At 39.9% G+C, this 26,907-nt stretch overlaps 1 protein-coding gene across 1 annotated transcript in view; it reads right to left on the reverse strand.

The window, feature by feature from the left end:
* Positions 1-26,907, reverse strand: part of DSCAM (DS cell adhesion molecule) — an 806,431-nt gene that overhangs the window by 289,006 nt on the left and 490,518 nt on the right. The window contains exons 5-8 of the mRNA XM_043474457.1: positions 17,424-17,702; positions 10,134-10,409; positions 3,052-3,348; positions 2,036-2,311 (exon numbers count right to left, since the gene is read on the reverse strand). Coding sequence (XP_043330392.1) covers positions 2,036-2,311; positions 3,052-3,348; positions 10,134-10,409; positions 17,424-17,702 — 1,128 coding nt within the window. The remainder of the gene's footprint in view (positions 1-2,035; positions 2,312-3,051; positions 3,349-10,133; positions 10,410-17,423; positions 17,703-26,907) is intronic.

Here is a 26,907-nt window from a genome sequence, read left to right on the forward strand (position 1 = left end):
AGCCATCTGGAAAGTCCCCTTTGCCCAGACGTGTGCACAAAATGTTAACTTACGATGAATGAACACCAGTGGGACACAGATTTCTTTAGCAAGTTTTGTATTCCCAGCTTCTTGGTTAAACCCACCGTTTAAAGTCTTTCTAATAAAATTTTTGTTAGTGTGTGATATTTTCCTATGGCAGGGTCCATGGACATATCTACTTTGTCATCTACTCTGCTATCATTAGAGACAGCCAGGAATGACTCTGGCTTTGATCATTTGGCTGTGGTAAGTTTCATAGAGTCCCCTGAAGTGCAAGGAGATCAAACCAGTCAATCCTAAAGGAAATCAACTCTGAAAACTCACTGAAAGATGCTGAAGTTGAAGCTCCAATAATTTGGCCACCTGATGTGAACAGCCAACTCATTGGAAAAGACCCTCATGCTGGGAAAGACCAAAGACAGGAGGAGAAGGAGAACAGAGAATGAAACAGTCGGTGAAACATCACCTACTCAATGGACGTGAGTCTGAGCAAACTCCAGGAGATGGTGAAGGCAGGGAGCCCTGGTGTGCTGTAGTCCATGAGGTCACAAAGAGTCGAACAAGACTGAATGACTGAACAACAACAAAGTTTGATAGATGTCTTTGGTTTTACATCATCTTTAACGGGAGGGCATCCTGCTTCTTGTCTCCCTGATCTGATTGTCACAGCTCACAGCCTTCTCCCATCTGGCCCGCCCCTGCACCCTCCCTATCAACATTCTTTGCTTGGCTTCTTTTTATCCCTGGGGTTGGTTTCTTCTGGGGAAAATTCTTAGCCATCAGATAGGACTTATTTTCTAAGGTATTGACCTGCTGGACATAGAGTAGATATTCCATTTATCATGGGTCAAGAAATAAATCACAAAATGAAGTTTCCTGCAGCTATGACCAATCTGGCTTGTCAAGAATTGCTAATGATTTGAGAAAACTCTTAAGACATTCAGTGGTTTAAAAATTCAAAATTATTCATGTGCAGGTGTATGTACATGTAATATAAATATGTTACACTGTTATTTTTGTTCAATCTCCAAGTCACATTTGAATCTTTGTGAACTCTATGGACTGTAATTCACCAGGCTCCTCTGTCCATGGGATTCTCCAGGCAAGAATACTGGAGTGGGCTGCCATTTCCTTCTCCAGGGGATCTTCCTGGACCAGGGATCGAACCCAGGTCTCCTGCATTGGCAGGTAGATTATTTACCACTGAGCCACAAGGGAAGCCATATATTGCATAACAGGTACCAAATAATACATTACATTATGTGAGAGTGCATGTGTATGTTTAGGTGTCCCTAAACAGATAAACTAACAGGATTTGTGAGAAAAGATGGTTGGGGAGGACTACAGAAAACCTATGAAGTTTTGCAACCAAGACACTAAAAGACAGTTGTTGGTACTAGGGAGGTAACTAAGCAGCTCAGACATATAGCTAAGCTGCATGACAAGGAGGCTGGTGTTGAGTTGCATGATCACCAAAATTCATCCTGATGGTTAGATTCCATGACTGTCCACATCATGATGTCATGATGTAAAAAAAACTATAAAAGTCAAGAAAAATTTCTGTGGAGTTGTCCACTCATTTCACTCCTATGTTTTTGCTTTGACCTGCTCATTTATTTTGTGTGAAGTCTTTACCCATTACACAAAATCTCTTCCAGTTGGATTCTAAAAGAACTTGCTTTTAGGAGATTGTAGAAAAACAAAGCTAAGTGTTTTAAAATGATTTGTCAGACACCTAGATGACCAAATTAATGACGTGGTTTTTTTTTCTATGATATTATAAAAACACACATCTTCTGGAAAACCAAGCCAAAAATTCATGTGGAGAGAAGACTATGTTAACCATCAGTCTGGTGAGGATGCAGTGGTGAAGAGAACAGAACATTTAATACACTTTATCATTCCTCATTCTGAATATGCAGGTTTTCAGATTATTTCATTCTTAGTGGTTGTCTGGTGAAACAGATAAACTTAGCAATGGTGACTTGGGTGGGGACAGAGGGCACCGCCTTACCTTTGACCGTCACATGGACACTCTGGCTGGTGGAGAGTTGGGGCTGGACTAGCACGTTGCAGGTGTACTCCCCCTCATCAACTTCCTTCTGCACATCTGAGAGTTTTAGGGTTCCATTATTCTCAAATGCCACTTGGCGGTGGTTGAAAGGAAGCAGATTTGAGTTCTTATACCATTTGATGGAGTAATACGGATAGCCAATCACACGACAGTGAATGTATGTGTCCCGTCCCGCTATTGCTGTGATATTTTTCATTGGTCGAATGCTTGCAGGCCCTGGAGAGACACAGAGAAACTCTTGAAAATAATTTAAGGGTACATTTTATGTGTGGAAATGAGTACACTTTTCCTTGAGTTTAAAAATGTACTTGTTTTCATGTAAGGACATCTTTATCAATTCAGCAATTTTTTTCTGCATTTGGCACTTTCCACTAAGAAGGTTTTTTTCTTTTCCTTTTCATTTCATTGCTTTCAAATAAATTGAATGAGTGCTAATTATCAACTACGTCTATAAAAACATGTTGAATTATAGGCTAAGGCCATTTATCAATACAAAGTAACAAGCTGCACTGAACAATCATATTCAGCTGGTGAAACACTGGTAGCAATTCAATTGTTTAACTCTCTCTCTGTAAAACAGATTGTGAGGATGGAGGTTATGCCATGTTGCATTATGAATGTAAGTTAAGTACCATGTACATGAAGGTTTACCATGAATGTGGTAGAACAGAAGAGGAGGAAGGAGAGAGCATGCAGAGCATAAACCAGGAAAAGAAAGCTCCAGAGGACAAGTCTAAGAGTAAAACAAGAGAACAAGCTGACTAAGGAAACCAAAATGCCATTTCCAACAGTGACCTAGTCACTGCCATTCCTCAGCAGGAAGCGAGAGGGCAGGAAACAACGAAGCGACATTAATTCGGTCTGGCATTCCAAGACTGGGCTCGGTGCATGCAGACACCTCCTTCTCCGCTACAATGAGTCATGTGTGTTTTTTGAGGAGTTGATTCGACAAGCACCTCTTACGTTTATTCGAGCCTGGTAGAGGACGACGCCCGCCGAGTTGTTGGCCGTGCAGCGGTACACGCCCCCGTCGCGGACCTGAGAGCTGGAAATGTTCAGGTAGCTGACCACGTTGCCCTCCGACGTGATCATCTGGCTGATGCGGTGGCTGCCGCCCTTGAGGATGGGGTCATCGTCCAGGGTCCACGTGATCGTGGGCAGCGGCGTTCCCTTCACGTTGCACATCAGGGAGACGGCCTCTGCCGGACTCACCACTTTCTCACTAAAGGCGGAAATGATTTTGGGAGTTCCATCTGCAGGAAGACAGATCACGCAGGGAAGTGGCACATATGCATAATTAACGGACTTCCGAGTATGTCTATTGGATGATTAGAGAGTGGGTGGAGTGGCTATCAAATGCCCCTCAAAAGGCTGGTTTTATTGATAAAGCTAAGTTCCACTTAGGACAACATATCAGTTTCAAAATAAGTAAATGCAGCCTTAGCTAGCTTTAATCTCTCTCTCCTCTATTTCTTGATTGTCATAATCATGCAACTCAGATGTTCATGATAAAGAATGTCATCTCCCAAGAAGTTTATCATTCAAAACTATTATGTCCCCACCCAAAGTTGTAAACAGAGGAAATTCACACACCTCCATGGCTAATTTAGCTTTCTACTTCCTCCAAGTTAATTGGGATTGCTCAATAGGGAACTGTTTAGAGGAAGAAAGAGCTCAGACATTGATTATCTCTCTGTCATTTTCTCATAAGGAATCATCTTTTATAGTTTTAATTATAAATAATGATAACTGCATGTGAATTTTCATGAAGGCCCTGAGAATGGGTAAAAGCTAAATCAAGTTGGACCCTTTCAGTATTATTAAATGTCTCCATAAGTATCTTTTCGACCCTTTCAGTTTTATTAAATGTTTCCATAGGTATCTTTTCTTTCTTTTTTAAAAAAAAATTTTTTTACTGAAGCATAGTTGATTTGTTAGTTTCTGCTCTGCAGCAAAGTGATTCAGTTATACATACATATGTTCTTTTTCAGATTCTTTTCCATTGTGGCTTATCATAGGATACTGAGTATATAGTTCCCTGTGCTATACAGTAGGACTTTGCTTATCCATCCTATTTGTTGTTGTCCAGGCGCTTAGTCATGTCCAGCTCTTTGTGACTACCTGGAATGCAGCACACCAGGCTTTCCGTCTTTCACTATCTCCCAGAGTTTGCTCAAACTCATGCCGATTGAATCCACCCTTTATGTACTGATACTAGTTCGTATCTGCTAATCCTGAACTCCATCCCTCCAATCCAGCCAATCCATCCCTCCCCAGCTCTCCTTCCCTGTGGCAACCCCCAGTCTGTTCTCTATGTCTGTGAGTCTGTTCCTGCTTCATGGGTATGTTTATTTATGTCCTAGTTTAGATTCTGTAAGTATTATAAGTAAACTGGTCATCTAATTTATCTGGGATACTTCTGAGAATAAAATTGATACTAGGAGAACAGACACAACTCAAGACCATCCCAGGAAAACAAGGAGATTAATCTTAGGAATGTTTCCACAGAAATTTCCAGTGTTTTTGACAAAGACCAAATTTTCACATTCCGTTATTTTTTTAAAATCATGTATTAAAATATCTCCTTAATGTTATATGCTATGTGGCGTGCTGTGCTGTGCTTAGTCTCCCAGTCTTGTATGACTCTTTGCGAGCACATGGACTGTAGCTCTGCCAGGCTCCTCTGTCCATGGGGATTCTCCAAGCAAGAAAACTGGAGTGGGATGTCATGCCCTCCTTCAGGGGATCTCCCCAGCCCAGGTATTGAACCCAGGTCTCCCACATTGCAGGCAGCTTTTTTTACCAGCTGAGCTACCAGGGAAGCCCAAGTTATATGCTAGTAACAACAAATGCATTTTTTTTTAATGTATATTAGGCCTCCATTAGAGAGATACAGGGCATCCCAGGTGGACTAGTGGTAAAGAATCTGCTGCTAATGCAGGAGATGCAAGAGACACAGGTTCAATCCCTGGGTCGGGAAGATCCCCTGAAGGAGGAAATAGCAACACACTCCAGGATTCTTGCCTGGAAAATTCCATGGCAAGAGAAGCCTGGCGGCTATAGTCTATGGGGTCAAAAAGAATCGGACACACTATATGACTGAGCACACACACATTAGAAAGATAAACACATATTAGAGAAAAATATGTGAAAGTCAAAAGAATGGAAAGTTACCAATGGATCTGCCAGCTTCAGGCGTATAAATCAACATTGTGACACTTTATTTTCCAGGCATAGATATATCATTTTGACAGAACTATGATCACATGCAACTGGATTTCTGTGTCTAGTAATAAGCCTTGCTGGTGGAGATATTGTTTTTTAAAAATTGGTGCAAATTTGAAAGATAATGATTAACAGATTTTTTTTTTTACTTTTTAACTTGAATTATAGAAATTACATGCATTCATTGCTGAAAAATTTGAAAGTATAGGTAAGCAAAAGAAAAGTTAGAAACAAAAGGGAGGGGATATAGGTATACCTATGGCTGATTCATGTTGAGGTTTGACAGAAAACAGCAAAATTCTGTAAAGCAGTTATCCTTCAATAAAAAATAAATAAATTGAAAAAAAAACAGAAAAAAAAAATCTAAAGCTATCTTGCAATTCCATTACTGAAGGTAAGTGTTGCACCATCTTTTCATTTGCGAATTGCTGAATCTTAACTTCTTCATTCCAGCTCACGTTTTGGGAGGCTGGAGAAGGCTTTCAAATATATTTTTTTCAGGGTCAGATACTTAGATTACGAACATCTTTCTTTTACCATCAAAGATGACAAAAATAACTTCATAATATTAAAATGGAAAATCTGCACTTTAGCCCTGAGAAGTCTGCAGACATGACTTCAACGTGCTCTACATTTAATTTACAGAGAAGTTAGATGTCATTCTGATCATAATTCTTTGTATATGACCAATTGTTGATGCTTGAGAATGTTGAGGTTATTTTATTTGACCTTACAACTCAATATATTTTGTCAGGATGCGTTTAGCTATAAATTTCTTTTCACTGATTTTTACACTAAGCATTGAACTCTCAAGTCTATTTTAAAATCTATTTGGGAAAGTTTTCTTCACTTATGCTTTTATTTTTGTAGATAAAGTTTACCCACAACTAAATGTATAGATCTTAAGAGTACCAACAGAATGAGTTTTGTTAAATAAATACACCTATGTAACTACAAAATGAAGAAGATAAGAATCATTTCTATCACCCCCTACTTGTTGCTAGGGGTTCTTTCAAGCAGTCTCTACCCACCACATGCACTCTTCTGATTTCTATCACCATGCATTACTTCAGCCTGCTCTTGGCTTCAAACTCATGTTTGTGTGCCCTACATGTACTCTGTCATAACCAGAGTACAGTTAGTAAAATTAGGAGCTGCAACTTTGAAACTGTAATATTGTCTAATGCAGAGTCTGTCCATTGACCAGTTATGTCCCTTACAGCTATTTTTCCCCAGTCCAACCATTATCATACCTTACATTTATTTGCAGTGTCTCATTAGTCTCTTTTAATCTGTAACATTCTTCAGTTTCTACTCAGCTTCTTGACTTTGACATTTTTGAAGAATTACTTTGTAGCCAGTTGTTCAAACCCAGTTTGATATTTCCTTGTGATTAGATACAGATTTTGCATTCTTTGACAAATGCTATGGAAGTACTATTGTTTTTCTGTGTGTTTATTGGCTGTTTGTGTATTTCCATTCATGAAATGTCTGTTCAAATCTTTTTTTCCATTTTTATGTTACACTATTTTTCTTTGGTATTGATTGGTAGCAGTTCTTTACGTCTACTGAATACATGTATATGTATAACATATACATACAAACCGAATATGATGAATATACATACATATATACAAGTCAGTACAAATTTACTTTTACATGTATATAGGTCAGATTACATCCCTCGGGGCTCAGACAGTAAAGAGTCTGCCTGCAATGAAGGAAACCCGAGTTCGATCCCTGGGTTGGGAAGATCCCTTGGAGAATGAAATGGCAACCCACTCCAGTATTCTTGCCTGGAAAATCCTACGGGCAGAGGAGCCTGACAGGCTACAGAGTCCATGGGATCGCAAAGATTTGGACACAACTGAGCGACCAACACTTTCACTTTCAGGTCAGATTAAATTACACATAATGTTTGTCAGACATATGTATATATATATATAAACATATATACTAAGTATTTTCTCTCATTTCATATTTGTCTTTTTATTTTCATTATATTACATTAATATGAGTGTGTATATGCACATTTTATAGTTTTAATCAACTATGAGAAGTTAAAATTACAATTATTCAGGTAAAATGGAGGAAACTTGCAACAGATAATCTCAAAAATTTAATTTATATTCTGTCCTTTGTGTAATTTTATGTATGCTAAAAACTATAATACAGTGATGTAATGTTATAATTTGTCAATTGCTATTTAGGAAAATTAAATGAGAAAACAATTTTGCTAAATGGCTACTAACATATTTGTCATTTTTCATGTACTTTATTTCTATCTGAGTTTCCACTTCAGGTCATTTTCTTCATCATGAATGGTTTCATTTACTGTTTCTTAGCATGCAGGACTTCTGGCATCATGCTCTTCACAAGCTTTTGTTTATTGAAAATATCTTTATTTGGCTTTAACTTTTAAAGACTATTTTTGATAGATGTAGTCATGTATATCGATGGGGTTTAAAACAATAAATTAAAAAAATTCATTTCAATCTCATTAAGACTGTGTATGTGTGCTCAATCATGTCTAATTCTTTGCAACTCTATGGATCATAGCCTGCCAGGGTCCTCTGTCCATGGGATTCTCCAGGCAAGAATACTTAAGTGGGTTGCCATTTCCTTCTCCAGGGGATCTTCCCAACCCAGGGATCGAACCCTTGTCTCTTATGTCTCCTGTGTTGGCAGGAAGATTCTTTATCACTAGTACCAGCTGTGAAGCCCCATCCCATTAGCACTGGAAAATATCCTCAGGAGAAATGTGATATTTGTGTAGAAAATGACTGATATTTCCCCCTTCTTTCAAGGGTCAAATTCTTTCTGCCTGCTTTTGGGTATTTCCGCAGGGTCTGTAAACTATTTTGCTTTCCCCAAAGTTCATTATTTTCATCTTCTCGCAGGTTAGTCTGATACACGCTACTCCATAATTTCCAAAAAATAAGACCTGTTCTTCTTTTTTATGATTCCATTTTCTAGGTGTTCTGGTCTGATCTTGAACCTATAATTATTAGTTCCAGTTTCTTTAAACTTCCTTTCCTGTTTCTTTGTCCTCATAGGAAATATTCCAAAATTCTACATTATATCAGTGGCCATTCTTAGTTGATAGTATTGTGAGTTTTTATAATCTGTTAATCCATAGCTGTTACAGGATGTTACATCATTACAAGAGTCTAGTTAGACACTATCTTAAGGCAGTTACTGGGTATGTGTTTGTCCATTTCTGCTCTCTTTGGCAACATTAGCACTGTCATATCGCAGATGAAAAAAATAAATAAATAAAGTGAAGCTTCTTGTCCTGAACAGAAACTGACAGGCAACAAATAAATCCGTGAGTGGGCTCAGTGGGCTCCTCTCACCCCTCTTTTTATTCAAGCGACAGGCTTTTTTGGAGATGAAAGCAGACATTATTTTCCCAGTGAGACTGGAGTGTCTTTGAAATCTTTCTTGCTGTCACTCTCTGATAACTTCACCTCTTTTGACATTATTATGGATTATCAATACACTCCTTAGGTTTTCTTGGTCACACGAGGTGGTTGCCAAGGTAACAAGGCCTAGACAGGTAATCTCTCCCTTTTCTACAAAGAATCTAAAAATAGTGACTATGTGAGGACTACAGGGCATCACCATTAGTAAACTGGCTCTGTGAAAATTGATTACTTTCTACACTTAATTATTATGTGAAACACAGCATCAGGCTTTTAATATGAGTACCGTGCCTTCAGCTAATTTCACCTGTGCTTTAAAATGCTCACTGTCTTCAAGGAACTGCTTGAATAAAAATAAGAATGTCATCCTAAGCCTGTTTCTTCTTAAAAATTAACTAAGGTTAAAAAAGTAATAAGAGAAATAGCCTCTTAGCATCAAGAGATATTTAAACTTATTTTCATATTAAATGGATTTTCTTTTCCCCTGCTTTAGGCTATATGAAAGTCATGTAGTTATTTTAATCAGTTGATAACAGATGAATTTTAAATCATATATAAAGGCACAATTTCCAACAAGATATGCAAATTTACAGATAAAAGCTAGTTCAATTATCTAGTGATAAACATGTCTCTTGCTTGAATGTGTCCTGGACAGTGTCTTTCCCTGGCTGATTGATAAGCTTGAAGATGTAAGTAAGCAGTAGGCAGTTTAAAAAAAGCCTAAAACTCATTATGATAACACATTCATTCACCTAAATCTGTGACTCTCTGGACCCAAATTGGGTTAACTCTACAACCCAGGTGCCATTTTTACACTCCACAAAACACTACGTTGAAATGTTGCTCTAAGTGTTGCATCCAAGGTTGTGCTTATCACCTTTGAGGGGGGGCTATTTTGCTCCCCCAAAGGACACTTGTTTGTCATAACTGGAGGGATGCACTGCGAGCATTTAGCAGATAGAGGTGAGACTCCACTCAGCCTCTTACAGTGCATACAGCAGCTCACCAAACCAAGTGCCCCTGAGAAACCCTGGTCAAGAGGACAATGGATCATCCACTGAACCATCAGTCTCAAGTCCACATCTTGGTCCACATCTTGACAAGTAACTAAAGTTACTTGTTACACTGAGTGAGCAACATTTATGTTACTTGACTTTATGTTAAACCACGTTATTTATGTTACTTCTACTAGAAATAATGTTCATTTCATCAGAAATTAATCTTTTATTTGCCCAACTGAGCTAGGAAACTAGAGGAGAGTTACTAGCTGATCAGATAGGAATCTTAAAACTGAGTTATGAGCTCTGCTTCACCATTTGCTCTGGCTTTTGAGTGCTCTGGGTTTGGGTTCTTTTTTTCGGCTGAACCCCATAACGAGGCCCACTGACCTTCAAGGACCACCTGCACAAAGTCTTGAGCGGACAGCCTGTCCTTGCGCACAAAGCACTGGTAGGCTCCCCCGTCACTTCGGACCATGTGATCCATTATAAGGTTTTCGTGGTTGATCCCTGTGATCCTCACATTTTTTCCAGGGTTGAGTATTTCACCATTTCGGTACCAGGAGAGTTCCTGGTCCTCACTTCCAGTCACACTGCAGGACAAGGAAACCTGGCTGCCCACACTGCTTTTAACTTTCCTGGGGCTGATGGTAGCTTTCAGTGGCTCTGGAGTTTCGGGGAAGAGAAAAAAAGACGGTAAAAACATCACACATGTAGAGAATATTTCAACATGATGGACTTTTGACAAGGCAAATGTATCTTCACAAGCATTTTTGGCCATTTGACAATATGTCAAGGTAGGTTTTTCCTTCTTACAGAGGACTAAATAGTCAAAGATATTCAATTGAACTGTTAAGTTAATGGGATTTATGTGAGTTAAACAGTCTTAATTTTGTACTTGCTTGGATGGTGACTGCAGACATGAAAGCAAAGGACAGTTGCTCCTTGGAAGAAAAGCTCTGACAAACCTAGACAGCAAATTAAAAAGCAGAGACATCACTTTGTCGACGAAAGTCCATATAGTCAAAGCTATGGTTTTTCCAGCAGTCACTTACCAATGTGAGAGTTGGACCATAAAGAAGGCCGAGCACCAAAGAATCAATGCTTTCAAACTGTGGTGCTGGAGGAGACTCTTGAGAGTCTCTTGGACTGCAAGGAAATCAACACTGAATATTCACTGGAAGAACTGATGCTGAAGTTGAAGCTCCAATACTTTGGCCGCCTGATGTGAACAGCCAACTTATTAGGGAAGACCCTGATGCTGGGAAAGATTGAGGGCAGGAGGAGAAGGGGGTAACAGAGGATGAGATGGCTGGATGGCATCATTGACTCAATGGAAAAGAGTTTGAGCAAACTCTGGGAGATAGTGAAAGACAAGAAGACCTGGCATGCTACAGCATAGGGGCTTGCAAAGAGTTGGACACAACTGAGCAACTGAACAACAACACGGTCTTAATTTGGTACTTGTAAATAGCACTACATAGGCCTGTAATACTGATTACATTAATACTAAATACATTAATACTCTGTAATACTCCCAGAGTTAAGGCAGAGAGGGATTGAGAAAGAACATCTTTTTAACAGTTAGCTAGTTTACCATGTAAATGACAATGTATACAGCTCTTCTGTTGAAATATTCAGTTGTGAGCTTCATGTTAAGACTATAGGTTTCTAATGCCTTTGTGTGGAATGACATTGCAACAATTGTTAAAAAGGAACCTTAAAAACAAAAGGCCACATTCTGTATGTTTTTATTTCAGTGCTATTTCATTTTGTTTGGGAACACCCTCATTGCTGTTGGCTTTTTTTTTTTTTTCTTTTTTTCTTGCCTTCTTTTACTGTATGGCAGATAGACTGGTGTTGGTCAGATTCCTTTCTCAGTAAATGTGAGTATTAACCCACTAAGAGTAAGAACGGCAATGTGCGGAGCCAACAAGGATCGATATGTTGAATATTTAAATCTATCTGCCTCATCCCAACGTGGCACAGATGGGCTTCCTCCGGGCTAGTCTTACACACACAAACTCACTCATATCCTCCATGTGGCTTAACCAGGGCCAACAGCACAGGGCCGTGGAACAAGGAAGCAGGTTGCTATAGAATGTGTGACCAGGAGAAAGGTTTTTTATTTCTTTAAAATGAGGCAAACTGCTTTGGACAAGGTGGTAACTCTCATCCATGACTTTTTATGTTTTCATTCAACAATGAATGAACCCAGTTCAACGCCATAAGCATTTGTTGAGCATTTATATGCCAAGAATGGCATTAAACTCATAAGTGAAGATGAAAATGAAAGACACTTGTGGTACAACTAGCGTGTTCCATAAAGTTACCTTAGTTAAGTCAGTCTCCCCACAGTCCTGCAAATTTCATGTTATCTCCACTTTACAGAAGAAGAAAAGGTTATTCAGAGATATGAATTTAATGAAATCCACACAAATAAATGGCAGATATCAGTTGTTTGCCTCAGTTATTACTGACCTATCAGTCACCACATTGTGAAGTCTTTAAAGAGTTCAGTCTTTTAGATGCGTAAGAAAAATACGAGAATAAAGATGGTAACCCAAAGGGTCCAATAGTAGACCTCAAGATTTTGCATCAAACCAGAGGGAACTGAAGGCAGTAGGAGAAAAGGGCAACAAAGGATGAGATGGTTGGATGGCCTCACTAATTCAATGGACATGAACTTCGGCAAACTCCTGGAGATGGTGGGGACAGGGCAACCTGGCATGCTATAGTCCATGGGGTCATGAAGAGTCAGACACGACTTGGCAACTGAACAACAATAGCAACAGAGGGAACTAAAGAAAGCTTTCTAGAATTTTTAGCCAGTGAGTAATAGAGCAAGCATATTTTTAGGAGAATTGACTGATTGTATTGTGTTGCACAAATGATAGTGGGAAAATTGGTCAGCAAGGAGGCATTGCAGATGTCTAGCTGTGACTCAATTAAAACTCAAATTAGGACAGGGTGGAGGTGGGGAGCACAGCTGAGAAAGACCTTGAGATACAATCTCTAAGACTCAGCAGGAATTAGATCTAGAAAGGGAAGTCTCAAAGAGGATCTGGGGCTTAAAGCTTGCATTTGGATGGTTTGAGGGTGGAAGGAGTCTAGGATAACAGAGCCATTTACATGCCAGAGATGGTGGAGAGCAGTTTGGGATACTCCTGCTAGGCATCTGATATAAAATTGGGAAATATTATCTGACACCCAAGGAGGCTGAGGCTGATCCTGCAAATTCAGGGCTGTTTTCAGAGGGGAGGAATTTGAAACTAGAAAACAAAAGAGAGAGGTGGGGGGGGGAAGAAGAGAACATTCTGAATTTCCAAGAGCATCATTTCCACTTGGAAAAGAGAGACCAAACTAAGGACCAGTCAGAAGGGAGGATGGGCATGTCAGAGGCATACCTGGAACTTTTCCAGACAAAGCTGACAGATACAAACAGGAAAACAAACATATTCATAATTAAGACCAGATAATCACGATGGTGTGATCACTCACCTAGAGCCAGACATCCTGGAATGTGAAGTCAAGTGGACCTTAGAAAGCATCACTATGAACAAAGCTAGTGAAGGTGGCGGAATTCCAGTTGAGCTATTTCAAATCCTAAAAGATGATGCTGTGAATGTGATGCACTCAATATGCCAGCACATTTGGAAAACTCAGCAGTGGCGACAGGACTGGAAAAGGTCAGTTTTCATTCCAATCCCAAAGAAAGGCAATGCCAAAGAATGCTCAAAATACCGCACAATTGCACTCATCTCACATGCTAGTAAAGTAATGCTCAAAATTCTCCAAGCCAGGTGTCAGCAATACGTGAACCATGAACTTCCAGATGTTCAAGCTAGTTTTAGGAAAGGCAGAGGAACCAGAGATCAAATTGCCAACATCCGCTGGATCTACAAAAAAGCAAGACAGTTCCAAAAAAACATCTATTTCTGCTTTATTGACTATGCCAAAGCCTTTGACTGTGGGGAACACAATAAACTGTGGAAAATTCTGAAAGAGATGGGAATACCAGACCACCTGACCTGTCTCTTGAGAAACCTGTATGCAGGTCAGGAAGCAACAGCTAGAACTGAACACAGAACAACAGACTGGTTCCAAATAGGAAAAAGTGTACGTCAAGGCTGTATATTGTCACCCTGCTTATTTAACTTATATGCAGAGTACATCATGAGAAATCCTGGGCTGGAAGAAGCACAAGCTGCAATCAAGATTGCTGGGAGAAATATCAATAACCTCAGATATGCAGATGACACCACCCTTATGGCAGAAAGTGAAGAGTAACTACAAAGCCTCTTGATGAAAGTAAAAGAGGAGAGTGAAAAAGTTGGCTTAAAGGTCAACATTCAGAAAACTAAGATCATGACATCTGGTCCCATCACTTCATGGGAAATAGATGGGGAAACAGTGGAAACAGTGTCAAACTATTTTCTTGGGCTCCAAAATCACTGCAGATGGTGATTTCAGCCATGAAATTAAAAGATGCTTACTCCTTGGAAGGCAAGTTATGACCAACCTAGATAGCATATTAAAAATCAGAGATATTGCTTTTCCAACAAAGATCTGTCTAGTCAAGGCTATGGTTTTTTCAGTGATCATGTATGGATGTGAGAGTTGGACAGTGAAGAAAGCTGAGCACCGAAGAATTGATGCTTTTGAACTGTGGTGTTGGAGAAGACTCTTGAGAGTCCCTTGAACTGCAAGAAGATCCAACCATCCATCCTAAAGGAGATCAGTCCTGGGTGTTCATTGGAAGGACTGATGCTGAAGCTGAAACTCCAATACTTTGCCCACCTCATGAGAAGAGTTGACTCATTGGAAAAGACCCTGATCCTGGGAGGGATAGGGGACAGGAGGAGAAGGGGACGACAGAGGATGAGATGGCTGGATGGCGTCACCGACTCGATGGACATGAGTTTGAGTAAGCTCCGGGAGTTGGTAATGGACAGGGAGGCCTGGCATGCTGTAATTCCTGCAGTCACAAAGAGTCGGACACGACTGAGTGACTGACCTGAACTGAACAGATATCTTTTACAATGTGTTACTGTTGTTCTGTTGCCCAGTCATGTCCAACACTTTGCAACCCCATGAAATGCAACACACCTGGTTTCCCTGTCCTTCACTACCTCCCAGAGTGTGCTGAAACTCATGTGCATTGAGTCGGTGATGCCATCCAACCATCTCATCTTCTGTTATCCCCTTCTCCTCCTACCCTCAATGTTTCCCAGCATCAGGGTCATTTACAATGTCAACAATGATAAATGTCTTTACAGAGAAAGCAATAAACTATTCTGAGCCTTGAGCAGAAAACAGGAGGGGAGTGGGGAATGTCTGGGGAATAAGGCATTGCATTAGGCTTAGAAATATGGGGAGTTTTAGACATTCAAGTATTTGAAAATCCTCTTCCATGTGGAGGGAGCAGCATGGCTTGCACTTTTAGGGAAGGAACTGCTTGTAGGGGGAAGGAAGTTAGATTTCACAGGAAGTAGGCTTTTTTGAAGCAAAACAATGGGAAATGTGACCTTACAGGTTTTCCTGACATGCTTTCACCACTATCTTAATATATAAATTTTATTCAGCAGAAACTGAGGAGCCACAAAAAGTGATTTTGAACCTCCCATTGGAGTAATTCTCAGTAGTTGTCCAATGTTTCATTGTTTCATCGACAAGGCACTTCAGTCACAGAAATATAATTGTGCAGACATTATCCTCCATTTCTAGTGAAAATCAGCCTAAGCACATTCAAATGACATTTGCAGGACTCAGTCTGGACAGCTGATTCCAGGCAATCTTTGGGATATTTGCTTCAAATGGACTCACTTGGGCTGGTATTGTGCTAAAGCCATCTACATCCATAGTGACATTGAAGAGGCAGTTCCATAAACAGGCATAAGACTGGAAAAAAGCCAGGATAAGAAAATGCCTCCCTGTTAAATGCCAGACTCATACTCAGTTTGTTCAATTCATCAAATTTTTATGTATACAAATATATATATTATCCTACTGGCAACTAATAGCCATGTATTTTGACCAAAGTTCTACCACTCATTTCTGGTCCTGTGATATTGAGTAAAATCAGTTTGATTTGGTTTGTGCATGAGTAAAATTAAAGCTTTATAACTAGATTAGAGAGCGTGCCCTTGCAATCACATCCCTTCTTCCTCTGTGTCTGCCTTCAGCTTCCTTCTCATCATCTTCCTCACATTGGTCATTCCAGATCAGTTAGAGATGAGATGTATCCATCATGCTGTTGTTGTTTAGTTCTTCAGTTGTGTCTGATTCTTTGTGACTGCATGGACTGTAGCTCACCAGACTTCTCTGTCCATGGGATTTCCCAGGCAGGAATACTGGAGTGGGTTGCCATTTCCTTCTCCAAGGGATATTCCCAACTCAGGGATAGAATGCCTTCTCCTGCACTGCAGGTGGGTTTTTTTGTTTTTTTTTTTTTTTTACTACTGGGACTTCCCTGGTGGCTCAGCTGGTAAAGAATCTACTTGCAATGTGGGAGACCTGGGTTCAATCCCTTGGTTGGGAAGATCCCCTGGAGAAGGGAAAGGCTACCCACTCCAGTATTCTGGCCTGGAGAATTCCATGGACTGTGTAGTCCAAGAGATCACAAGGAGTCAGACATGACTGAGCGACTTTCACTTCACTTTTTTTACCACTGACCCCTAGGGAAGCTATAGTCACCATACTTGGACTAAATTATCTCTAATTTTGAATCCAAGTCCAATTTTCGGATAATTACTGCTCTAGATTCAGCCCTGTAGAGAGGTGATAACAGCCCCATTTAGAAACGTAAAGCAGAATCTGGCAACTGGCCAAGGGCGACTCCTTTGATCTGATCACCATTGCCTGTGCTGACAGCACCAGCTTGCTTATCTCTCTCCATTGATTTGCAGACAGGTGGGCCATTCTGAATTCAACAGCTAGGTAATGTTATCTTGGAGCTGGATACTGTGGCCCCAGACTCTCCAACTGTGTTAGTTCAGTTCAGTTGCTCAGTCGTGTCCAACTCTTTGTGAACCCATGAACTGCAGCATGTCAAGCCTCCCTGTCCATCACCAACTCCCAGAGATCACCCAAACCCATGTCCATTGAGTCACTGATGCCATCCAACCATCTCATCCTCTCTCGTCCCCTTCTTCTCCTGCCCTGCATCTTTCCCAGAATCAGGGTCTTTTCCAGTGAGTCAGTTCTTCGCATCAGGTGGCCAAAGTATTGGAGTTTCAGATTCAATATCAGTCCTTCCAATTAACACCCAGGACTGATCTCCTTTAGGATGGACTGGCTGGATCTCCTTGCAGTTCAAGGGACTCTCAAGAGTCTTCTCCAACACCACAATTCAAAAGCATCAATTCTTCGGCACTCAGCTTTCTTCACAGTCCAAATCTCACATCCATACATGACCACTGGAAAAACCATAGCCTTGACTAGATGGGCCTTTGTTGACAAAGTAACGTCTCTGCTTTTCAATATGCTGTCTAGGTTGGTCATAACTTTCCTTCCAAGGAGTAACCTCCAGCATTTGAAGACTTGATTTCCTCATCTGTGAAATGGGCTAAAATGGAGTGAGGATTCATGGGAGCTACAGAGAAAGCCAGGGGGTAACTTGTAACAAGAGCTCCACCATTGGCAGACAGCATCACCACTGCCAGTTACCATCCAACTTACGTTTCACGTACAGGCGGCCTATCACCTTAGCAGTTCCATATCTGTTGGACACTTCACACACATAGCTGCCTGAGTCTGAGGGACGTGTGTTCTCAATAAGCAGCCCTGTCATGGTCTTCTGGAACCTTCCAGAGAGTTCCAGGGGCATGTTGTCCTTCAGCCAGCGGTAATCTGGCTCAGGGTGCCCAAGCGCTTTGCAAGGTAGCTCCACACGCTGCCCTGCCATGGCTTTGCGGTGATCAAACCCATCCAGTATGGATGGGGCTGAGTTCGCTGGGTCTGCAAAAGCAAAGGAAAAAATTCTTAGATGCAGTGAAGGAGTTAAAGTGTCACTCAGAATCATAGGACCTCATATATAATTCAAATTTTATGTATAATTTCAACTATTAATACATCCTTAAGATTCCTCTGTCCATGGAATTCGCCAGGTAATAATACTGGAGTGAATTGCCATTCCCTTCTCCAGGGGATCTTTCGACCCAGGGATCAAACCCGGGTCTCTTGCATTGCAGGCAGCTTCTTTACTATCTGAGCCACCAGCCACCTGATGCGAAGAACCGACTCATTGGAAAAGACTGTGATGCTGGGAAAGATTGAAGGTGGGAGGAGAAGGGGATGACAGAGGATGAGATGGTTCGATGGCATCACCAACGCGATGAACATGAGTTTGAGGAGGCTCCAGGAGTTGGTGATGGACAGGGAAGCCTGGTGTGCTGCAGTTCATGGGGTTGCAAAGAGTCTGACACAGCTGAGCGACTGAACTGAAATGAACCACCAGGGAAGGCCATATATGCACACACACACACACACACACACACACATGCATATGTATGAACAGAAAGAAAGCCCTATTCATATACATTCCTCTCCCTCAGAATTTTCAAAAGGCTGAAGCTGACATATCACCAAAGAAGATGTACAGATGACTGATAAGCACATGGAAAGATGTTCAGTACTGTTAGCCACTACAATTGCTGTTGTTGTTTAGTTTCTAAGTTGTATCTAATTCTTTTGGGATCCCATGGCTTGTAGTCCACCAGTTTCCTCTGTCCATGGGATTTCCCAGGCAAGAATACTAGAGTGGATTGCCATTTTCTTCTCCAGCGGTTCTTCTCCACCCAAGGATCGAACATGTGTCTCCTGCACTGGCACATGAATTCTTTGCCACAGAGCCACCTGGGAAGCCCAGGCACTAGGGCAATGCAAATTAAAACCGTGGTGAGCTACTACTTCACACTTACTGCTGCTGCTGCTAAGTCATTTCAGTCGTGTCCGACTCTGTGAGACCCCATAGACGGCAGCCCACCAGGCTCCCCCGTCCCTGGGATTCTCCAGGCAAGAACACTGGAGTGGGTTGCCATTTCCTTCTCCAATGCATGAAAATGAAAAGTGAAAGTGAAGTCACTGAGTTGTGCTCTTAGCGATCCCATGGACTGCAGTCTACCAGGCTCCTCCGTCCATGGGATTTTCCAGGTGAGAGTATCACACTTACTGGATGCCTATAATAAAGACCCCCATGGCAGCAAGTGCTTGTGAGGATGTGGAGAAGAAAGTAGAACTTTCATGAATTGTTGACTTGAAAGTAAAATGGGGCAACCACTTTGGAAAACACTTGGCAGTTTTGTAAAATGCTAAACTTCAGTTCATCACAAGGCTCAAAAGCTCCACTGTAAGAATCCACCCTAGACAAAGGAAAACCCATGTTCACTCAAACACTTTTTCACAAATGTTCATAGCAGGATTTTTCATAGGAGTCAAAAAGTTGAAATAGTTCATATTAAACAATAGGACCATTGTTTAGTAGCTGTATAAGCAAAATGTGAATATACATACATAGTAATCAGCAATACAAAAGATGCATGTTACTACATGTTACTATATGAATGAACATGTTACAACAGGGATGGACCTCAAAACATTAGGCTAAATGAAAGAAGCCAGATGCAAAGCCACATATCACCAAATTTGATTTATACAAAACACACAGAAAACACAAATCTATACAGACAGAGAACAGATTGTAGTTGCCTGCAGCTGGGATTGAATTTGACTGGAAATGGGCATCAGGAATTGATTAATCTTTCTTGTCCTTTTTGTCTAAAGTTTCACTCAGTAAATGCTTCCTTACTGATTTTCTTTTTGAATGATCTGTTCATTGATGTAAATGGGACATTAAAATCTGCGTCTATAATTGTGTTGCTGTCAATATGTCCCAATACATCTGCCAGTATTTTCTTTATTTAAATATTTCTATGTTGGACGCATAGAAATTACCCTTCCTATAGTTTCCTTTCAGATTGATCCCTTTATCATCATGTAATATTCTTTCCTGTATTTTGTTAAAGTCTTTGTTTTAAAATCTGCATTTCTGATACAAGTATTGCTACACCAATCTTCTTTTTGTTTCCATTTGACCAAATACCTGTTTCCATCCCCGAACTTTGTGTGTGTCTTTAGATTTGAAGTGAGTCTCTTGTTGGCAGCATATATGTGAGTTTATTTTTTTTAAATCCAATCAGCCACTGTATACCTTTTGATTAGAGCATTAGTCCATTCACATTTAAAGTAATTATTGGCAGATATGTACTTACTGCTATTTTGTTCATCGTTTTCTTGTTTTCATAGTTTTCTTTTTGCTTTTTCTGCTCTCTTCCCTTGTGATTTGATGACTGTCTTTAGCATTATGTCTGGATTCATTTTTCTTTGCTTGTGTACCCAGAATAGATTTTTGGCTTATACATAAATGTATTTTGGCCTGTATGTAGATTTATATAGCTGTATATATATATATATATATATATATATATATACACACACACACATATATACATATATATGTATTTGATTATTTTATTTTATTTTATTTTTTGGCAATTTGAACTACATTTATTTTTAAACAAGTGGGGGGAAACTGAGTGTTTTGAATGTCGTGTGCAAAACTGATCCACGTCACCATCTCACCATCACGACTGAACATGGCAAGGCGGGTACACTGGTTTCCAGCATCACAGGCAACACTGCATGTATGTGTTTTAATGAATAATGTAAACTTCAGTGTTAAGGCAGCTGGTACTAACGCTGCACACAGGCTTAGCGCCGCGGCCATTTCAGGAATGGGACAGTCAGCACTTGGAAACAAACTGTGAGAGAAGGAAAGGGGAGCCAGCATTATCTGACAAAAACAATGTGTCCAAATATTGTTCCTTTCACACACACAAGAAGAAACTGGAACACTTAGAAAAACAAAGCACCCATCCCGCCAACTTCAGCCTGTTCCTTAACAAATATTTCAAAATACTGATAAATAATAGTGACTGCAAGCAGAATTCCAGTGCCAGAGCCCATATGGCCCCAAGGAAGTCGGCCAACACCGACAGGGCGCCGATGCATAAGCCCCCAAACGCAGCTGCAGTGGGGATGTACCTATTAAGCTCATGAACCATGGAGGTATCTCTGTGGCCCCTCATTACCATTTGTTGTTCTTTAAGCTGTTTAGCTACGTCTTTGGCTGAGGAACCAGACACCTCTATCCATGTCTTAGAAAAGAATGCACATGATCCCAACATGAAGATGATATAAACCACCACATGGACAGGATCCTCAAATATGGCGCCCATGGACTCAGGAGGAGAAAGGTAGTAACAAAGGCCACCCACTGGGTAAGAACGAGCAGGTCCTCCCCCACTGACATCGGCCCACTGTCCTAGTAAATTTACTAGAAAGTTGCCGCTGAATCGAACTGACAGCATCTGGGAAATCACATACAGGTTGGACACCAGGGCAGACTGCAGGATGATTTTAATTTGATGATCCCTTAAGTTTGAACACATTCTAAAAACTCTCCATTTTTATTTGCCACCATTTTAGTATTTCGAGTTTATATTTTACATCTTTCTGTTTTGTGTTGCCCTCAACATATTGTGGATATAGATGATCTTACTGCTGTTGTCTTTCAACCTTTTGCTAGCCTTACAATTTGTGGATCAACTACCTTTACTATATGTTTGCCTTTACCAGTCATGTTTTCTTTTTCTAATTTTTGTATTTCTAGATGTGGTCTTTTCTGCTTAGAGAAGTCCCTTAGTAGTCTTTTTTTTTTTTTTTAATTTTTTCCATTTATTTTTATTAGTTGGAGGCTAATTACTTTACAATACTGTAGTGGTTTTTGCCATACATTGACAAGAATCAGCCATGGATTTACATGTGTTCCCCATCCCGATCCCCCCTCCTGCCTCCCTCTCCATCCCATCCCTCTGGGTCTTCCCAGTGCACCAGGCCCGAGCACTTGTCTCATGCATCCAACCTGGGCTGGTGATCTGTTTCACCCTTGATAATATACATGTTTCGATGCTGTTCTCTCAAAACATCCCACCCTCACTTCCCACAGAGTCCAAAAGTCTGTTCTGTACATCTGTGTCTCTTTTTCTGTTTTGCATATAGGGTTATCGTTATCATCTTTCTAAATTCCATATATATGCGTTAGTATACTGTATTGGTCTCTATCTTTCTGGCTTACTTCACTCTCCAGTTTCATCCATCTCATTAGAACTGATTCAAATGAATTCTTTTTAATGGCTGAGTAATATTCCATGGTGTATATGTACCACAGCTTCCTTATCCATTCGTCTGCTGATGGGCATCTAGGTTGCTTCCATGTCCTGGCAATTATAAGCAGTGCTGCGATGAACATTGGGGTGCACATGTCTCTTTCAGATCTGGTTTCCTCGGTGTGTATGCCCAGAGTGGTATTGCTGGGTCATATGGCAGTTCTATTTCCAGTTTTTTAAGGAATCTCCACACTGTTTTCCATAGTGGCTGTACTAGTTTGCATTCCCACCAACAGTGTAAGAGGGTTCCCTTTTCTCCACACCCTCTCCAGCATTTACTGCTTGTAGACTTTTGGACAGCAGCCATCCTGACTGGCGTGTAATGGTACCTCATTGTGGTTTTGATTTGCGTTTCTCTGATAATGACTGATGCCATTTTTTCTTATGACTGGAATTTAGTTCTAATGGGTTGGTTAGATCAAGATCAACCTTTCCTCATTCCCTTTGCGTCTACATACTGAGGCTCTATGAGTTGCATGCCAAACTCAATGAGGTTAAAATTGATAAGCAAATTCAGATGATGTTTGTCTGAATTATTTTACTAAGAGTTTAAAATTGCAATTTAAATATTTTCTTACTATTTTCACATTCAACAGATATGATTATTCTGTAAATAAGAACTTTTCTTCCTGAACTAGGGTTGTTTGGTTATTGTGAAATATATAGTACTTATAGGAAAGACAGGGAGAATTTTCATTGTTCTCTATAATGACTAGTTATCAAAGTCAAGACTTGGTGCCTGCCCTAGTTACCACTAAGTAGACCAATAAGATTATTATTATTATTATTGCTTCTGTTATTATTTAATGTATATGGACATGTGTACATGTAAATATATATGCAAATAATTATATATTTGTACAAGCACATTATGCAAGTATACATGTATGCACACATATAAACACTTATGTGTGCCTTAATATTAATACATACATATATATATTTATTTATGTATAATATTGGCAAGACCCTATTTATATTTCAGGCTCATTTTACATGTTTCCTGCCCCAAACTAATACGTGATCATTATTCCAAGAAACCGTGGTCCCTGTTATTATAGTATAATGTTTAAAAGAGACTGTTGTCTAGGTGGTAGAGTTGATAGTTGCTATTGGTTACCCATTGCTTCTGGACCTTTCCAATGGAAACACCTTCTCTCTCTCCATTTAGTTTTTCACTCTGGCTCAATTTGATTCCTAAATCCAGCAGTTTCCCTCAGGGTGAGTCTCTCTTCTTCTGAAAGTAGTATTTGATGAAGACTTCTGAGATACACAAGGAGTTAGACCACCACTTAACTATGTGATGTCACAGCCTTTTATACTCATCTTCAACTCAGAGCTTGTACAGGGCTATCAAAGTGTTCTGAATATCCTCAAACCCATTTCCCCAGGTTTCCACCAAGAAATATCCCTCCTCTGCTTTTTGGAGATGAGCATTTGCTGACAAAGATTCCTATGGTCAACACTATGGTTTTTCCAGTAGTCATGTACAGATGTGAGAATTGGATCATAAAGAAGGCCAAGTGGTGAAGAATTGATGCTTTTGCATTGTAGTATTGGAGAAGACTCTTGACAGCTCCTTGGACAGCAAGGGGATGGAACCAGTCAATCCTAAAGGAAATCAACCTTGAATATTCATTGGAAGAAATCATGTTGAAGCTGAAGCTCCAATACTTTGGCCACCTGATGTGAAGAACCAGCTCATTGGGAAAGACCCTGATGTTGGGAAAGACTGAGGGCAGGAGGAGAAGGGGGCAACAGAGGATGAGATGGTTGGATGGCATCACCTACTCAATGGACATAAGTTTGAGCACACTCTGGGAGATAGTAAAGGACAGGGGAGACTGGCATGCTGCAGTCTATGGGGTTGCAAAGAATCTGACATGACTTAGCAACAGAACAAAAACAACAACTTGTTGACTATTTTGCATTTCTGTGTTTATATAGTAATCTCAATAGGCCTTCCCCCTTCACCATCCATTGCTTCTCCTACACTGCTGCCTCTCTTACATTGGACGTGCCGTTGCCAGTAGTTTATCTACAGCCCCACATGTTTAAGAGTTTCTGAGCATCCCTGTCACCTACTTTTGTTGAAAATGTCATCCTTTAACATTGTTTTTCTTTTGTTATCCTGTTGAATCTGTTTCCACTCCAGGAAGAATTTGGAATCATTAAAAACCTTGTTACTAGCATAGCCCCACTAGCAAACCCCATGTATACATTTATTAAAAATTTAGATCTAATTTAAAATAAAACCATTTTCTGTTATCCTTCAAAGCTTAAACTCTAGATAATCTTCACTCAGTGACTATGTTCCCAAGTTCGAGCATCAACTATTTCCTCCCTCAACTACTTTACTGAAATTTCTCTGACCAAAAAGTCACAAGCTATTTGCCATATGCAGTAGACTCTCTTAAGAGCCTTTTGAGTGTGTGACTCTGCTGACTTCTCCCTTCTTACAACTACCACCTTTAACCCCAAATGTTCAGTCTTATTCCCTCTGTTCTTTCCTGCTGGTGTTCAAGTGTATGATCTTCCTTCACTAGTTTCTGCTCTGATGCTCCCAACTGATCTGCACAAATGCTCATGAGGCAATCTCATGGACTCTCGTCGCTTCTGTGGTGACCCAATCAATGCTCATGAGTCCTGCTGCCTATTTTTGAAACATCAGTGAAACATTCTTTAAAAAGTAATAATTAAGCTTGTGATTAAGAAAAGCGAATTTGCCATTTCAACTCTGAGAAATCAGTACTTAATGATCTAGAGATAAAACAGGCTATTTTTTCTGTTCTCTCACCTTTTTTTTAAGGTTTTTTTTTTTTTCCTCCCAGGATTCATTTTAGAGAAAAATGGCCTCCTGAGATTATCACCACTTGATTCACATTATCTCAATGGAGAAATACATATCTGCTTCTTTCTGCTAAGCTCAGTTTCATCTTATACCCAGATCCATGCCACCATTCCTCCAAGACTGTTTCCTTTCTTACTTCAGTATTGTCATGAAAAAGTTCCTCTTCGATCATAAAAGACCTTTCCTAGGATATTCTGAACAAATATTTCATTGTGCTCTTATTAAAGGCACCGTGAAAGTGAAAGTCGCTCAGTCATGTCCGACTCTTTGCGACCCCATGGACTATACAGTCCATGGGATTCTCCAGGGCAAAATACTGCAATGGATAGCCTTTCCCTTCTCCAGGGGATCTTCCCAACCCTTGGATCGAACCCAGGACTCCCTCATTGCAGGCTGACTCTTTACCAGCTGAGCCACACGGGAAGCCCAAGAATACTGGAGTGGGTGGCCTATCCCTTCTCCAGCAGATCTTCCCGACCCAGGAATCGAACCAGGGTCTCCTGCACTGAAGGCATATTCTTTACCAACTGAGCTATCAGGGAAGCCTATTATTAAAAACACCATGGAACAGATAATAGAGGCTACTCATTTTATAATTAATTTTGTCTACATTTTTAAATAACCGAGCATATTTTTTTAACTGTGCTGATTATTCTTGCCCTTAACAGAGGCAACAAGTCATAACTAATAGCACAAAAGATAAAGTAACAACTGATATGAAAAAGAAGAGGTAAAGATAAACTATTTTCAAGTTCAGAGGGGGAAAAATCAATTAATTATGACTTATGTTTGTCCTAAACCTTAAAAGACAGGTGAGCGTTGGCTATTTTAAGGATATAAATGCAGAAGAGGAATTCAGATAAAGCATTATCAAGGGCAGTATGTGGGTGTTAGGTGACATTGTTCTAATTACTCCAGCACTTAAAAATTTGTTATCATGTCTCCCACACAAAACATCATGACAAATAAAATTGCTGTTCACTGCATGGATCAATTTTACATTCTAAACCTATAAGAGCAAAAGTCATATATTTTACATTTGATTTCTAATACTGAGATGGTCATTTTATACTTCTAAACTTCTGCATGGAGTGCTAATGCAATCATGTGTAAATGTATTGCTGATTTGTCTGACTGATGGGTCAATAGCAAGCCAACCGTAAAGATTCTGCAAAAGGTCAATATCTTCTCAAAGTATAATTCCCATTAAAAGAGGCACAAAACTGAGATATTTATGAAAGTGGAGTAAACTGCTTTTGGGTTTCCTTCACTTGAGAATAATCCTGGAAGGCCGTGCCTATTTCTTTAACCTTAATTTTTTTTTCATTTCCATGATTTTGTTTTATTTTGACTGATTGGTAAAAAAGATATATAACGTAGACAGTCCTTAGTCATTAAATTGAGTGCTTATTTGCAAATCAATATACATTTCAAAATCTCATTATTATTATACTCACTAATAATGATTATTATCACTATTATCTAATGATTAATATCATTATATTCACTTTATAATGTATATGCTATATTTAAAAATGTGTAAGATAGTCTTAAAAAAGGAGCTGTATTAAACCAATGGGCATAGAATATTACATTTTTTAATTTTTTATTGGAGAATAGTTGATTTACATTTTTGTGTTGGCTTCCACCATACAACACCATGAATTTGCCATAAGTATACATATGTTCCCTCCCTCTTGAATCTCCCTCCAACCCCCACCAAACCCACCCTTCTATGTCAATGTGGATAATTTCTCCACTACTGCTAGATGGGGAACAAGAGGTGTGTTCCAAGGACCACATCCTGCTCCCTAAGAGCTCTGCAGGGTAGAAAGCCCTGTGGTGACCTAACGTACAACAATAGCAAGAGGAGATATTGTCAAAAAAGTAGGAATAATATAGGGTCAAAGAAATTTGGAATTTTACAGTAGGTGAAATTATTATTTCACTTGAAATATCCATATTTGCATTGTACTGTATTGGGTAAAGTTTTTCTTTTCCTTTTTTTTTTTTATTTAAAACACCC

This window comes from Cervus canadensis, chromosome 7, assembly GCF_019320065.1.
Source record: "Cervus canadensis isolate Bull #8, Minnesota chromosome 7, ASM1932006v1, whole genome shotgun sequence".
Lineage (NCBI taxonomy): Eukaryota > Metazoa > Chordata > Mammalia > Artiodactyla > Cervidae > Cervus > Cervus canadensis.